The sequence below is a fragment of the Hemiscyllium ocellatum genome, chromosome 12 (genome assembly GCF_020745735.1).
Source record: "Hemiscyllium ocellatum isolate sHemOce1 chromosome 12, sHemOce1.pat.X.cur, whole genome shotgun sequence".
NCBI lineage: Eukaryota > Metazoa > Chordata > Chondrichthyes > Orectolobiformes > Hemiscylliidae > Hemiscyllium > Hemiscyllium ocellatum.
Window position 1 is genome coordinate 102,051,710 of NC_083412.1, and position 16,508 is coordinate 102,068,217.

At 46.3% G+C, this 16,508-nt stretch overlaps 1 protein-coding gene across 1 annotated transcript; it reads left to right on the forward strand.

Moving 5' to 3' along the window:
- Window positions 1–11: 11 nt before the first annotated feature.
- On the forward strand, window positions 12–12,247 carry ndufv3 (NADH:ubiquinone oxidoreductase subunit V3). Its single transcript, XM_060833895.1, has 4 exons — window positions 12–133; window positions 2,470–2,551; window positions 7,564–8,319; window positions 11,976–12,247. Exons 1-4 carry the CDS (start codon window positions 92–94, stop codon window positions 12,146–12,148), a joined length of 1,053 nt encoding a protein of 350 aa, XP_060689878.1. The 5' UTR covers window positions 12–91; the 3' UTR covers window positions 12,149–12,247.
- The last annotated feature ends 4,261 nt before the right edge of the window (window positions 12,248–16,508 follow it).

The window sequence follows — 16,508 nt, forward strand, 5'->3', positions numbered from 1 at the left end:
GGTGTCCGGGGGGTTCCGGTCCGGGCAGGTTCCGGTGTCCGGGGGGTTCCGGTCAGGGCAGGTTCCGGTGGGGTCAGTGTTGAATGTGAAGATGGCGGCGGCGCTGGGACTCGGGGTCCGCGGTTTGCGGCAGGTACAGAGCCCGAGGCCCGGCCTCCCCTCCCCCTGGGCGAGGCCCGAGGCCCGGGGCCCGGGTTTGCGGCCTCAGGGTGATGTTAAAGTCTGGGTTTATTCTCGTTGTTGGGAAACTAAGAATGTTCTTGTTCATCCGGGGATCCGCCACAAACATCACTCCCTCCCCTCCCTCCCCTCCCTCACACTCTCCCTCCCCTCCCCTCCCTCACACCCCCTCCCTCACACTCTCACTCCCACACTCCCTCCCACACTCCCTCCCTCACCCCCTCCCTCAGCGGGTGGTTGTGGAGAATAAGATCATAGGACACAGAATTCAGAGCAAAGACTCACAGTGTGATGTAACTGAAATTACATATTGGAAAGACCTGGGCTGTTTGTTAAGTCTCTCATCTGTTAGAATGAGAATGTTGGTTTCAGGTCTTTCACATGTAAATCACAAAACTTTTTTAAAAACGTACATTTTCAAGGCCACTTTGACAATTGGTGTCATGTCGGCCCAGATAAGGGATCGAAGGTGTTAGCTCCCTGTGTGAGGCTGTCTGTGTCCCAATGGTCAGACTGATACTAATCTAAAAAAGGGATTTACAGAATCTTACGTGGATTCATACAGTTTTTGAGTCAAGTAAAATGTAATTCTGCAAGTACAAATTCATCCCACAAACTTATATATATGTGTGTGTGTGTGTGTGTGTGTTTGGGGCGGGAGGCTGATAACCAAGTTCGGTGCCCAGGAGGCTGGCCTCAACCAGGACCTTGGGTTCATGTCACACGATGGACACACACACACAGACAGACACACACACAGACAGACACACACACAGACAGACACACACACAGACAGACACACACAGACAGACACACACACAGACAGACACACACACACACACACACACAGACAGACACACACACACACACACACAGACCCTCTCTCATACATTCACACAAAGTATTCTCACAGACTTATACCCCTTTACACTCACATACACTCAACATCCCCTGCCCTAAATACACCCACCCACTTGCACACATACATATATAGGTTTGTGGAGTGAACTTGTACTTGCTGAATTACATTTTACTTTTTTGCTCAAAAACTGCATGAATCCATGTACGATTCTGTAAATCCATCTATTAGATTAGAATCAGTCTGACCATTGTGGCCTGGGGAACTCACACCTTCAATACCTTCTCTGGGCCGACATGACACCCACTGTTAAAGTTCACTTGAGAATGTTACTTTAAAAAAAGTTTGTGATTTACATATGGAAAAACTGAAACCAACATTCTCATTCTAACACATGAGAGACTTAACAAAAATCCAGGTCTTTCCAATATGTAATTTCAGTTACATCACACTGCAAACTTTTGCTATAAATTCTGTGTCCTATGATCTTATTCTCCACAATCACCTGATGAAGGAGCAACGCTCCGAAAGCTAGTGCTTCCAAATAAACCTGTTGGACTATAACCTGGTGTTGTGTGAGTTTTAACTTTGCACAGCCTGGTCCAACACCGGCACCTCCACATCATCACAAACAATTCCTATCCTGGTAATCACCAGCAAGCCCCCCCCGCCCCCAGCTCAGACAGCAGTAATAAATGCTGGTGTTGCCAATTACAATCACATCCCACAAAATCCAGCCTTGTCAGGGTTGGTCACCCTGATACTCCCACATTACAACAGTGACAGCAATTCAGAAAGTACTTAATTGGTTGTAAGACACTTTGAAAGTCTACTTGCCCTGAAAAGCACTATATAAATGCAGATCTTAGAGTTTTAAAACATTCACTCTGTAGTACAGAACCTGAATTAAACAGAGGGTCGTGATGCCACAACTCTTCATCTTGGACTCATCAGGATTCAATGCAAGAATAGCAAATTTCACAATTGCAGCAACTTGCACTACAGGAGAAAAATGATAATTTGTCATCAAATTAATTCTGATAGCCTTCTTCATTGCAACACCTCAGTCAATGGGTCACTACAGATTCCCCACACTCCCAGGGAATTTAAATCATTGGTGCAAGGCTTGAACCTTTTTTGTTTTGCTTGCAGAGGACTGGAGCTTATGGAGCTACTGTTCCCCATTCATTTCTATGTGGCAGAATCAACTTATAAACCAGTCAGCACAGTTTTGGTTCCCCCAGTCAGCACAGTTTCGGTTCCCCCAGTCAGCACAGTTTCGGTTCCCCCTGTCATGTACATTTTGTGATTGAAATTTGACATCCTTGCATTTGTCCTGATGTGCGTAAGGTGAATAGCTACAAGAGCTTGTCTCCATTTATTGTATATTTTCTTATTGATGGGATGTTTGGATGATTTTGGAATTTCAGGTGTTGATAGTGAGGTCGGGGTTTCAAGCAGTGTCTCTCACCACCAAGGCTACAGCTCCACAAAAGAAGAAGAAAGTTAAGGGTAAGGAATATGAATAATTGTTCATAACTAGGGATTGTAGCCTCGTACTGGGCACTTGAGACACCCAACAAGAGAATGTTTAGAATTATAAATAAAGAGCCAAATTAAACATCCCTCCCCTTCCCTGCCAACACCATACAGGATATTAACAGCATTGCATACTTTGAGGACTGAAAATCAGAGAAATGGGTGTATGGGATTTTTCTTGTACAGGCACTAATGTGAAATCCAGTCTGTTTACCTGATTACTGGCCTAGGGGGTTAGTGACATGTTACTATAGACCCAGGTTAGTGATTACTGGTTAGGGGCCTGGAGATACAGATTATATTCTGAGTATTGATATACTTTTGAGTTTAGAAATGGAGATTATTTTCTGGGATGTGGGGTATCGCTGGCAAGGTTAGCACATATTATTCTTAAGAGATGAACTGCCTTCTTGAAGTATAAGTCAGGGAGGTACACACCAGTGCTCTCAGCAAAGGAGTTCCAGGACTCTAACCCAGCTTTATTCGTAACAAAGAGCAGTACAGCACAGGAACATAGCCTTTGGCCCACCAGGTGACACCTTCCGAAACTATGGGTCTGTATCCCTCTATTAGCTGCCTATTCAGATATCTGTCAAGATGCTTCTTAAACGTCGCTGTTATATCTGCTTCTGCCACCTCCTCTGGCAGTGCATTCCAGGCTCTCCACAGACTGCTTGGCTTCTCACATCTCCGCTAAACTTTCTTGTTCAATTTTTCTGCACTTTTGTACAGCTAAATGGCTTGCTGAGCCATTTCAGGGACACTTGAGAATCAAACACATTGCTGTGTGTTTGGAGTCACATATAGGCCAGACCAGGTAAGAGCAGAAGATTTCTTTCACATAAGATAGACCATGTGTTTTATGATCAGGTGAAGTTTGAGCCTTGGATGAACACTGCAGTAACATCACCACATTGAGTTAGTGGCTCTCTCCTGCTTGTTGTGATGTCAGGCAATGGCTAGTACCATTCTCCATGGACTGGGCCTGGTTTGTTCTTCATACATTGATTTGAATGGTAATGATAATGGTTACATTGGCACAATAATCAGCACAGAATGTGGCCATTCTGCCATCGAGCCTGTGCTGGTTATTTGAAAAAGCTCCTGACCCCTCCCACCTTTCTGTCCCGAGCCATGTTAGTTCCTCACTCTCCGAGAGCTCTCCAGCTGCCTTATGGAATATACGCAAACAGCATCTATCAGCTTAGGCTTATTATACATTGTTTCAAAGAAATCTAAAACAAATTTTCCTGAACATAGTATATGAATGTTTCACCCTCAGTGCCCCTTATATTGTTTGTAACCCAGTTGATATTGAGGATAGTTAAAGTCTCCTGTTATTATTGCCCTCTTACTCCTACAGGCAGCAATGTGTCCATATGTGTGTTCCTCTATCTCCCTCTCATTTGGGAGTCTGTAATCTGACTGCCCCAGTTTCATTTCTGAGCTCGACCTATAAAGCCTGATTTATTAACCATTCCTGATGAAGGGCTTATGCTCGAAACGTCGAATTCTCTATTCCTGAGATGCTGCCTGACCTGCTGTGCTTTAACCAGCAACACATTTGCAGCTGATTTATTAACCTGCTTTGTATATCATCCCCTCTCACAACTGTAATTGATCCTTTAACCAATACAGCTCCCCTCCCCTCCTTTTTTATCGCCCACTTTACCCTGCCTGAGAACTCTCCATCCTGGATGTTGAGCTGCCAGTTTTATCCCTCCCTTAACCAAGCTTCTGTTATAGAGATGACATCAAGCTGCCATGTGTCTGTGTGGCCTTAGTCGATCTGTCTTGTCTGTAATATTCTTTGTCTGGAAGTTTAAACAGCACAACCCCGTTAATTTCTTTTGAACATATATAGGAGCAGGAGGAGGCCATTCGGCCCATCGAACCTGCTCTGCCACTCAATAAAATCATAGCTGATCTTTTCATGATTTACCCTTAATTCCTGTCATGTTCAAATGTCTTTCTGTCTTTGCCTTAAAAATTTTCAGTGAGGGTAACCTCAACTGTTTCCCTGGGCAGGGAGTTCCACAGATCCACAACCCTCTGGGTGAAGAAGTTCCTCCTCAGCTCAGTTCTAACTTTGAGGCTGTGTCCCCGGTCTGGTTTCACCTGCCAGTGCAAGTAACCTCTCTGCTTCTACCTTATCTATTCCCTTTACAATTTTATACGTTTCTATAAGATCCCCCCCAATTCTTCTAAATCCCAATGGGTATGGTCCATATAACATAGAACATTACAGCACGGTACAGGCCCTTCAGCCCTCTGTGCCACCCTGTGGAACCAATCTGAAGCCTGTATAACCTACACCATTCCATGTTCATCCATGTGTCTATCCAATGACCATTTAAATGCCCTGAAAGTTGGCGAGTCTACTACTGTTGCAGGCAGTGTGATCCACGCCCCCTACTACTTATTGAATCCCTTGATCACGTTATTCCTATCCAGATGTTCATAAATCTTATCCCTTACCATTCTCTCTAAGACTTTGCCCACCGCTGAAGTCAGACTCACTGGCCTATAGTTACTAGGGCTATCCCTACTCCCTTTCTTGAACAAGGGGACCACATTCGCTATCCTCCAGTCCTCTGGTACTATTCCCGTTGACAATGATGACATAAAAATCCAGGCCAATGGCTCTGCTATCTCCTCCCTAGCTTCCCATAGGATCCTGGGGTAAATGCCATCAGGCCCAGGAGACTTATCTATTTTCATCCTCTCCAATATTCCCAGAACCTCTTCCCTGCATATTTCCAGGCCATCCATTCTAATCATTTGTGACTCCATATTCACGTCAGCAACAGTGTCCTGTTCCTGAGTGAATACTGATGAAAAGTATTGATTTAGTGTCTCTCCAATCTCCTCCGCCTCCACACACAACTTCCCACTACTATCCTTGACTGGACCGATATCTACCCTGGTCATCCTTTTATTCCTGACATACCTATAGAAAGCCTTTGGGTTTTCCCTAATCCTACCAGCTAAAGACTTTTCATGTCCCCTTCTCGCTTCTCTTAGCTCTCTCTTTAGATTCTTCCTGGCTACCTTATAACTCTCTATCGCCCCAACTGAACCTTCACGCCTCATCTTTACATATGCCGCCTTCTTCCCTTTCACAAGGGACTCCAATTCCTTACTAAACCACGGCTGCCTCACAAGGCCCTTTACACCATGCCTGACTGGTACATACTTATCGAGGACACGTAGTAGCTGCTCCTTGAACAATCCCCACATCTCATTAGTGTTCTTCTCTTGAAGCCTGTTTTTCCAATCCACACATCCTAAGTCATGCCTCACTGCATCATAATTTCCCTGCCCCCAGCTATAACTCTTGCCCTGCGGCGCACACTTATCCCTCTCCATCACTAAAGTAAAAGTCACCGAGTTGTGGTCACTGTCCCCGAAGTGCTCACCTACCTCCAAGTCTAACACCTGGCCTGGTTCATTACCTAGAACCAAATCCAGTATAGCCTCACCTCTTGTTGGCCTGTCGACATATTGTGTCAGGAAACCCTCCTGCACACATTGTACAAACACCGACCCATCTAATGAACTCGAGCTATAGCTCTCCCAGTCAATATCTGGGAAGTTAAAGTCCCCCATAACAACCACCCTGCTACCTTCACTCTTTTCCTGAATCATCCTCGCAATATTATCCTCTACTTCTCTAGCACTATTAGGAGGCCTGTAGAAAACACCCAACAGGGTGACCTCACCTTTCCTATTTCTAACCTCAGCCCAAACTACCTCAGATGGCAAGTCCTCTTCCATCGTCCATTCCACTGCTGTAATACTATCTTTGACAAGTAATGCCACACCTCCCCCTTTTTTACCCCCATGTCTGATCCTACTAAAACATTTAAACCCTTCCCCTTGCTTCCCTTTCTGTACAGCAAGGCTAACTGTGGTGTGATGAACTCGGCTGATACTGCTTTTCCTGAGAGGCCAGGAGGGAGGGGGATGAGCCGCGGGCTCTCCTGCACTCCCTTCCTGAGACATTTGCCTTGTCTGATGGTCACCCATTCCCATTCTGTCTGTGTAATCATCACCGACAGTGGGATGACCTCACTGAATGTGTTCTCCATGACCTTCCCTGCATTGTGGGTGCTCCACAGTGAGACCCACCCCCAGCTCCAGCTCAAAATGCCGTGAGTCACTAGCTGCAGCTGGCAGTCTTCGGGGACATTGGCAGCTCCCCCCGATGTCCCACATTGTTCAAGAGGAACATACCAAGGATCGGAGGTCTGCCCACTCCACACCCCACCTGCTCACATCCTGCTTTCCCCCCCCACCCAATAATCCCACACCCCTGCTCCACACACCCTGCCCCAATCCCTGCTCCCTGAACCGCACCCCCCACTCGCCATCCCGCTTCCCCCCCATCCCACACCCCTGCTCCACACACCCTGCCCCAATCCCTGCCCCCTGACCCGCACCCCCCACTCGCCATCCCGCTTCCCCCCCATCCCACACCCCTGCTCCACACACCCTGCCGCAATCCCTGCTCCCTGACCCACACCCCCCACTCGCCATCCTGCAACACCCCCCCACCCTCTCCAATCCCACACCCCTGCTCCACACACCCTGCCGCAATCCCTGCTCCCTGACCCGCACCCCCCACTCGCCATCCTGCAACCCACCCAACACCCCCCCCCCCACCTCTGATACGAAGCACTCTGGTTTTGCCAAGTGGCACTCAGCTACATTTATTGTGCTTCATATCAGTCATCAGCAAGAATATAACTGAGCACATCATCTCCGATTTCAAACCCATGAGCCATTTTCCTGCACTTTTCACCAACTTTTTTCCGTTCCTTTATTGTTCCCGAATGTGGCGTGCAGGTTTAAGGAAACCGAATGCAGTTGTTCTGGTTTGACCGTTTCTTTGATGGCAGATTGCCGGATCGACGATGGTGGCAATAGTTTGAGCTGGTCTGCTTCAGTGTGCTGACCCATGCCCTTCACTCTCTGTCACACAGGAGCTGAGGCTGCTGAGGTCTTGAGCAGAGATTCCCACATTCAGTCGGCCGAGATAACTAGCACAGAGCGAGCAAACCTCTTAGCCAAGAAAACAGTGCTGCTCTTTCCCAAGAAAACTCCTGACTCCTTATTGGGAGAGGCACTCAACTCCACAACCAGCGCTGCAGGAGGTGATGTGTGGTCGCCAGCAGCCAGTGCAGAACCTGTGGCTGAGAAATCAGCTGCTGAGGAAGTGTCCAGCCCTAGCTCTGACTCCAGCTCTGACTCCAGCTCCGACTCCAGCTCTGACTCTGATGAAGAAACCATGACTGAAGAAGCTATAAAGACACCAGCTGAATTTTCGAAGCCAGATTCTGTACTGAGTGGTGCTGACTGGACAAGGGAAAGGGCAGACGGGGACCGAGGAAGACTGGTTACAGAGCCAAAGGAATTATCTGGAGCTGCCAAAGTCCCAGTCTCCAAAGATTCGACTTGCACGGAGCTGAGTAAAGGGAAAGGGAGAGAGACACGAGCTGCACAGGGAAGCCAGGACTTACCAAGCAGTGCTGTCTGTGATAGGGCTGAAGCTACAGTAACAGCACCAGAAGCAAGCGTCCCACCAAGAAACACTTTAACAACTCAAGAAACAACAGCAAGTAGCCCACCAAGAGAACTGGCCCTCTCAGCACAGGGGGAGAGTCAATCACCACAATATAATTCAGCTGCAGAGACAACTCCAGAATCTATTGAGTCAGCTTCAGCTGAGACACTGCACGGTATTCCAGTTTAATTCTACCTCGAGAATGGGCTCCATTAACTGATGCTCACTGTCTGTAGTCAGGGGAGAGAGAGAGAGGCAGTATCCATAACTGGACAGAGTTAGACAGCATCTCATATGTGATTTTAAAATACTGAGAGGACAGGCAATGTTTAAAGTGACAGTGAGCACAGCTAGAAAATGACAATAGAATCAAACAGACAAGAGCATTTTAAAACCAGCAAGATTTGTTTTGGAGCCTCTTGAGTTAATGCTGTGCACATCAGCAGCCTCACAACATGAAAGGTGACAGCTTTCTGAACAGCAACAGGACTGAGCATGATAGGGTCAAAGGTCAGTAAGTGATGTAGTGTACCTGGACTTTCAGAAAGCTTTTGATAAAGTCCCACATAGGAGGTTAGTGAGCAAAATTAGGGCACATGGTATTGGGGGCAAAGTACTAACTTGGACTGAAAGTTGGTTGGCTGATAGGAAACAAAGAGTAGTGATAAACGGCTCCATTTCGGAATGACAGGCAGTGACCAGTGGGGTACTGCTGGGATCCGTGCTGGGACTGCAGCTTTTTACAATATACGTTAATGATATAGAAGATGGTTTTAGTAATAATATTAGCAAATTTGCTGTTGATACTAAGCTGGGTGGCAGGGTGAAATGTGAGGAGGATGTTAGGAGATTACAGGGTGACCTGGACAGGTTAGGTGAGTGGGCAGATGCATGACAGATGCAGTTTAATGTGGATAAATGTATGGTTATCCACTTTGGTGGCAAGAACAGGAAGGCAGATTACTACCTCAATGGAATCAATTTAGGTAAAGGGGCAGTACAGAGAGATCTGGGTGTTCTTGTACACCAGTCAATGAAGGTAAGCATGCAGGTACAGCAGGTAGTGAAGAAGGCTAACAGCATGCTGGCCTTCATAACAAGAGGGATTGAGTGTAGAAGCAAAGAGATTATTCTGCAGCTGTACAGGGCCCTGGTGAGACCACACCTGGAGTATTGTGTGCAGTTCTGGTCTCCAAATTTGAGGAAAGACATTCTGGCTATTGAGGGAGTGCAGTGTAGGTTCACAAGGTCAATTCCTGGAATGGCAGGACTACCTTATACTGGAGCGACTGGGCTTGTATACCCTTGAGTTTAGAAGACTGAGAGGGGATCTGATTGAAACATATAAGATTATTAAAGGATTGGACACTCTGGAGGCAGGAAACATGTTTACGCTGATGGGTGAGTGCCGAACCAGAGGACACAGCTTAAACATATCAGGTAGACCATTTAGGACAGAGATGAGGAGAAACTTCTTCACCCAGAGAGTGGTGGCTGTGTGGAATGCTCTGCCCCAGAGGGCAGTGGAGACCCAGTTTCTGGATTCATTTAAGAAAGAGTTGGATAGAGCTCTCAAGGATAGTGGGGTCAAGGGTTATGGAGATAAGGCAGGAACAGGATACTGATTAAGGATGATCAGCCATGATCATATTGAATGGTGGTGCAGCCTTGAAGGGCAGAATGGCCTACTCCTGCACCTATTGTCTATTGAAAACAAAATTCAAGAGAAACCTAATAGGTCAGGCTGTCTCTGTGGAGAAAGAAAGAGTGAACATTTCTGTGCTGATCTTTCCCTGCCAACATCACTCTGGACGTATACAGTCAGGTCAGCTGATCGATGCTAGTGTTTGTATTTGCTGATTGGAGTAAACTTTCATTTGGAAGTGGAATTGCTTTCAATGTAGATTTGATTTATTGTAATCTCATGTACCCACATACAGTGAAAAATTTTGTTTTGAGAGCCGTATGGGCAGATCATAGCAAACAAGGACACACAGATCATAGGGTGCTTAGACAGGGTTAGGGACACACCAAGGTGGGACCATTAAAAACAGCTGGGGAAAGGGGGTAAGTGATGAACAGTCAGAATAAGAAGCTGTTGTGTTAAACGTGCACAAAGCACTGGGTTGTGCTCAGTTACAATGCTGTGTTCCAGATCTGACACTGTACATCAGGAAGAATATAAACATGTTCTAGAAAGTGAAGGAAATCTTCACCAGAGTGGTTCCAGGGCTGAGGGGGATTTCAGCTTTGCACTTCGACTGGCTACGCTGGGGCTGTTCTCCTTGGAGTAGAGAAGGTTAATGGGAACTTTGATCAAAGTGTTCAAAATCACAAGAGGTCGGGACAGAGGAAATAGGGAGAAACTGTCCCCATTGGTGGAAGGATTGAAAACTAGAAGTCCCAGTCTAAAGTCCTGAGTGAAAGAAAGCAAACCTGCCATGAGAAAAATGTTTCTCCAGCTATGGGACCAGGATCTGGAACATGCTGAGAGTGTGGGGGGAGGGGGAGGTTCACTCGCACGGTTAGGGTCTGGGATGTACTGTCCGACAGTGTGGGGGGAGGCAGAGATTCACTCGAGGGGTTAGGGTCTGGGATATACTATCTGAGTGTGGGGGGAGGGGGAGTTTCACTCGAGGGGTTAGGGTCTGGGATGTACTGCCTGAGGGTGTGGGGGGACGGGGAAGTTCACTCGAGGGGTTAGGGTCTGGGATGTACTGTCTTGAGAGTGTGGGGGAGGGGAGGTTCACTCCAGGGGTTAGGGTCTGGAATGTACTGTCTGGGTGTGTGGAGGGAGGGGGAAGTTCACTCGAGGGTTTAGGGTCTGGGATGTACTGTCTGAGTGTGTGTGAGGGGAGGGGGTGCGGGTGGGGGGGCAGGTGTACCTTCTTTCATATTGTGACGACACGGCGTAAACCTCTTAATTTAAACCAGCAACACAGAAAAGAAATATGCCTTGCAGTAATCTACGAAAATCTGAGTGGCCAATTTCTGTTTAAAATAAAAATTAACAGCTTTCTTTCGTAAGGTATAACAGTGAATAATTAACTAACAACTATTTACAACTCCTTCCTTGAACCTATCTTTTACCTTCCCTTCTACAGTACTAGTCCGATAAAACCCTCCTGATTATGATTCACCAAAAATTCAAGTTTTCAAAAACCAGCCAGATGTCGAATCTTCCCTTCCTCACTCTCGAAGGCATTCTAACTGGACTTACCGAATGTTCATGCACCGATGGGTATACGAATAGGAAGGCTTTGGAGGGATATGGGCCGGGCGCTGGCAGGTGGGACTAGATTGGGTTGGGATATTTGGTCAGCACGGACGGGTTGGACCGAAGGGTCTGTTTCTGTGTTGTACATCGCTGTGACTCTATGACTCTATAACATTGCCATCAGAGCTCAGTGTGCAGGGATTGGTCTCTGCATTGCGTGCTCAGTCTGAGACAGTTAGTGACAAAAAGACCTTCCTTCATGTCCATGACTCATTTGGATATCAACCCACCATCCAGGAGCTTGGAGACCCTGGGATAAACTTGGACCTTGAGGTACTCTGGGAGGTTGGGATATACTGGGTGACAGATACTCAGAGTTGGGGAGACACCAGGATATTGTGATATTCTGGAACAGTGGGACACACCACGAGACTGGGATACATAGAGGTGAGGAGACTGTGGGAGACTGGATAACCCCGGAAGACTGGGATGCGCAGAGGTGGGGAGAGGAGACACTGGGATATACAAGTAGAAAGGCTGTGATAGACCCCAGGAGACTGGGAATACTCAATGACTATAATGAGCATTCACTCAATGATTTTTGTTTTGTGCAGAGTCAGTGGGAAAGCCTGTGGAGGAGCCTGACAAGGAAGTATTGGACACTTCCACTTACAAGAACACCCAGCACCATGATTACAACCCACTAACCTTCATAGACATGGATGTGGACATGGCAAAGTACAGATTACCTCAGCCCTCCTCAGGAAGAATAACCCCTCGTCACTAAGTCTTTGCATACTGTGTTCTTCTGAAGCCTCAGTACCCTACAGCATGTCCAGAACCTGAGATGGAGCTAACCATAAATAAAAAACAAATCTCATCTTCACAGATCATTTAATACCACCAGCCCTTCCCCTGGTTTGTTACTCTGCTCTGTGTCACTGAGTAAGCAACTCCTCCTCTGCCTGTACCATTGCTCACTCGCAAACATGAAACTCTTTCCTAAGAAAGCAAATTTTTTGGCCTTTATTCCTCAGGGGTTTCACAACTGAACATGGTGTTGATGAGGCCACACTGGAAGTACTGGTTTAGATCCCTATATTTAAGGAGGAGAAAGTGAGGACTGCAGATGCTGGAGATCAGAGCTGAAAATGTGGTGCTGATGCAGGTCAGGCAGCATCCAAGGAGCAGGAGAATCGACGTTTCGGGCTGAGCCCTTCTTCAGGAATGAGGAAGGTGTGCCCAGCAGGCTAAGATAAAAGGTAGGGGGGAGGGACTTGGGAGAGGGGCGTTGGAAATGCGATAGGTGGAAGGAGGTTAAGGTGAGGGTGATAGGCCGGAGTGGGGTGGGGGCGGAGAGGTCAGGAAGAAGATTGCAGGTTAGGAGGGCGGTGCTGAGTTCGAGGGTTGGGACTAAGATAAGGTGGGGCAAGAGGAAATGAGGAAGCTGGAGAAATCTGAGTTCATCCCGTGTGGTTGGAGGGTTTCTAGGCAGAAGATGAGGCGCTCTTCCTCCAGCCGTCGTGTTGCTATGGTCTGGCAATGGAGGAGTCCAAGGACCTGCATGTCCTTGGTGGAGTGGGAGGGGGAGTTGGGTTGGTTGGTACAGGTGTCCCAGAGGTGTTCTCTGAAACGTTCCGCAAGTAGGCGGCCTGTGTCCCCAATGTTAGAGGAGTTAGGACAGGACATACAGGCTTTGGAGGCTGTTCAAAACAGACTGGCGAGCAACCTTACTGAATATACAGGTTCTGAGGGTGTTTAACAAGGAAGATGTTGAGAAAATGTTTCCACTAGTGGGAGAATCTTGAACTAGGGGACATTGTTACTGAATAATGGGATGTTAATTTAAAATTGAGATGGAAGGAATTTCTTCTTGAGGGTAGCGAATGTCTGGAATTCTTGAAATGGAATTATTGCAATATCAGGAGTCGAGGTCTGTGAGGAGCTAATGTAAAAGAAGAGTTGAGACTTGGGGCAGATCTTACAGACTGGTGCAGCAGGTTTGAGGGGCTGAATAGCAAACTTTGCTCCTTCTCTTGTATTTTGCCTGTGCTATATTGAGGGTCAGTGACAAAGCCTGAGATCAGGTGACAGCCTCAGATCCAGATTGGGACTCACCAACCAACCACCACCTTTATTCCCAACACGCACACGTGCGTACGCACACACCTCGTTCCCATATCGAGTTCAGGCAATGTATGAATCCTGTGGCTGTGCCTTTTCACTGGGAGGCTTGAACCCTGATTGTGGTTACATTTGGAAATCGTGAACAAAATGGGAATTAACTGAAAGCTCAGTTCATCAATGAAGTGAGCATTAAACCCTTCCTGACATCGATCTTGAGTCAGACTGGGTCCTGCAGCCAGACTATGTTAAAATGACAAGGATGGATAAGCAATGGGATGGAGATGGGGCTGACTTGGGATAGCATTGTCCTGTTCTTCATTTTGCCTGGTGATTTATTCCTTTGGGGAGGAGATTCTCTTGTTGGGGATGGTCATTATCGGGCCTTGTTGGGGACCTCTGGAGGACACTAAGACAGATCATCCACTCGCCACCTCATTACTAGCCTTCATTTCAGTGATAAGTTATCTATCACTGCAATATCCAGCACAAATCTAACACAGGGGTTGTAACATAAGTCAGTAAAGCATTAATTTACAGGCAATAACGTTAGAGACTCCAGCATTAAGTTAACAGAGAGACTATAGTTTTGGATGTTACAAAACTTGACAGAATAGTAAACTTGCAATTTTTGCGAAGATTTGTAGCTCAGCTTGATGATAAGTCTGTAAGTTAGCTCGCTGAGCTGGAAGGTTTGTCTTCAGACGTTTCGGCACCATGACTAGTTTACATCATCAGTGAGAGTCTGTGGTGACGCCCTGGTGGGATGTCCTGCCTCTCTATCTACAGGCCTTGGTTTCTTAAGGTGGGCAATGTCATTTCCGGTTCTTTTGTTTTCCCAGGGAAGGTAGATAGGATCTAAATCGATGTGTTTATTGATGGAGTTCTGGTCAGAATGCTATGCCTATAAGAATTCTCATGCATGTCTTTGTCTCGCCTGTCCGAGGGTGTGTGTGTTGTCCCAGTTACAGTGGTGCCCTTCTTTGTCTGTGTGTATAGAAACTAGTGAGAGTGGGTCATGTCTTTTGGTGGCCTGTATCCTGGTGTTCGTGTATCCTGGTGGGGAGTTTCCTGCTAGTTTGTCCAATGTAGTTTTTTTTTTACAGTTCTTGCATGGTATCTTGTAAATTATGTTAGTTTTGTTGGTGGTATCTAATGGATCCTTTAGTTTCATTAGTCACTATTTAAGTGTGTTGGTGGGTTGTGGGCTACCATGGTGCCAAGGGGTCTGAGTGGTCTGGAAATCATTTCTGAAATGTCGTTGACATAAGATAATGTGGCTATAATTTTTGGTTGCGTTGTGCCTGCTTGTTTGGGGTTGTTTCTGAGGAATCGATGGATTGTGTTTATTGGGTACCCGTTTTTCTTGAAAACGTATTAATCTTTTGCTGCTTTTTGTAGTTTTTGGGTGCTACAGTGTGATGTAGCTCATTAAATAATGAAATCAACTGTTTGGGCAGTCAAATAATAGGTACCACTTGTGCTGGATGATTGGGCAAGAGACAGAATAGAACTACTGCCCAATGGCATTCAGTGGCATACCATCATTGAATCCCTGACTGTCAACATCCCACACGTTATCACTGAGCAGAAACAGAACTGAACTTACCATACTCTGACTAAAAGGGTATGCCAGACGCTGGGAATCCCCAATGCAAAGATGATGGCAGAATGATATTGTTGTTTGACCACTAACCCTGAGCTTTAATGCTATAGGGACTAGGATTCAAATCCTCCCATGGTAAATGGTGGAATTTCAATAGAAAAATGTCACTATTGTCAATCATCATAAGATACATGAGTTCACTAATATCTTGTCTGGCCTAGTATACATTTGACTCTGGACCCATAGCCTCTGAAATGGACAAAAACGCTACTCTCATGTACTGAGCTGTATAAAGCTTCAAATAAACCCCACATCCATTTGGCTGATAAATCACTGGGCTCACTCAGTACCTGCCTCACTGCAGCCACAGTCCAAACATGGATCAAAGAGCTGAAGCTGCAGGGCTGAGGTATTTGAGTGTGGCATCAAGGACCCCTTGCAAAACTATAATCAATGGGAAGTGGTCAGTAATCCCAGCTTAAAGATATCTCTACAATAGTTGATCAGGCTAATGCCCTTGGCTCAAATATCTTCAACTGCTTCACGTATGACCTTCCCTCCATCACAAAGTGGGACTATTTGCCGATGATTGCGCAATGTTCAGCACCATTCACAACTCCTCAGGTCCTGACCAAATGTAGTAAGACTATGTGACATGGAATGAAGAGCACAACTGAGTCATTCAACAAGATCATGGCTGACCAGATTGTGACCTCAAACTCACATTTCTCCCCTTAAACAGAATCTACCCACCTTGGCCTTATAAATGTTTAAGGACCCTGCCTTCACATCCTCTTCAGGAAGACAGTTCCAAAGACATATTAGCTTCTGAAATAATTTCTCCCAGTCTGTTTTAAATGTGCAAGTGCTGGTTTTTAAACAATGATCCCTAGTTCTAGATTCTGTCAGTAAAGGAAATATCCTGTCCACATTCACCCTGTCTCAACCCCTTATCATTTTATCTGTTTCACTAAAGTCTTCCAAACTCCAGTGAATACAAGCCTACCCTCTCCAAACTTCCTTCAGAAGATAATACACTCTTTCCAGGTATCAATCTCGCAAACCTCAGAAGTGCCTCCAATGCATTTACATCCTTCTGTACGTAAAATAACAATAGTGAACACAATACCGTACTTCAGATGTAGTGTCACCGTGCCCTGTATAACTAAAGCCTGACCTTCATTTTGTATCCAAACACCTGAACAATATCTCAGGCAGTCATGAGGCAAGTAACGTACATGTGACTCAAGTACCAGACAATGACCATCACACACTCATTCAATGGTATTATAATCACTGAATCCCCCACGAACAACATTCTGGGGTTACCATTGACTAGTATATGGGACTGAGGTAGTGCACTGACATGGATAGGGAACTGTATGGGAGACCAAACAAAGAGTAGGAATAATTGGGT

What these genes read in the sequence shown, in the direction of transcription:
- ndufv3 (XM_060833895.1), top strand. Translation starts at nt 92, where the DNA reads ATGGCGGCGGCGCTGGGACTCGGGGTCCGCGGTTTGCGGCAG. An exon ending in AAAGAAGAAGAAAGTTAAGG is followed by an intron (nt 2,552 to 7,563) that starts GTAAGGAATATG and finishes TCTGTCACACAG; the next exon opens with GAGCTGAGGCTGCTGAGGTC. An exon ending in TTCAGCTGAGACACTGCACG is followed by an intron (nt 8,320 to 11,975) that starts GTATTCCAGTTT and finishes TGTTTTGTGCAG; the next exon opens with AGTCAGTGGGAAAGCCTGTG.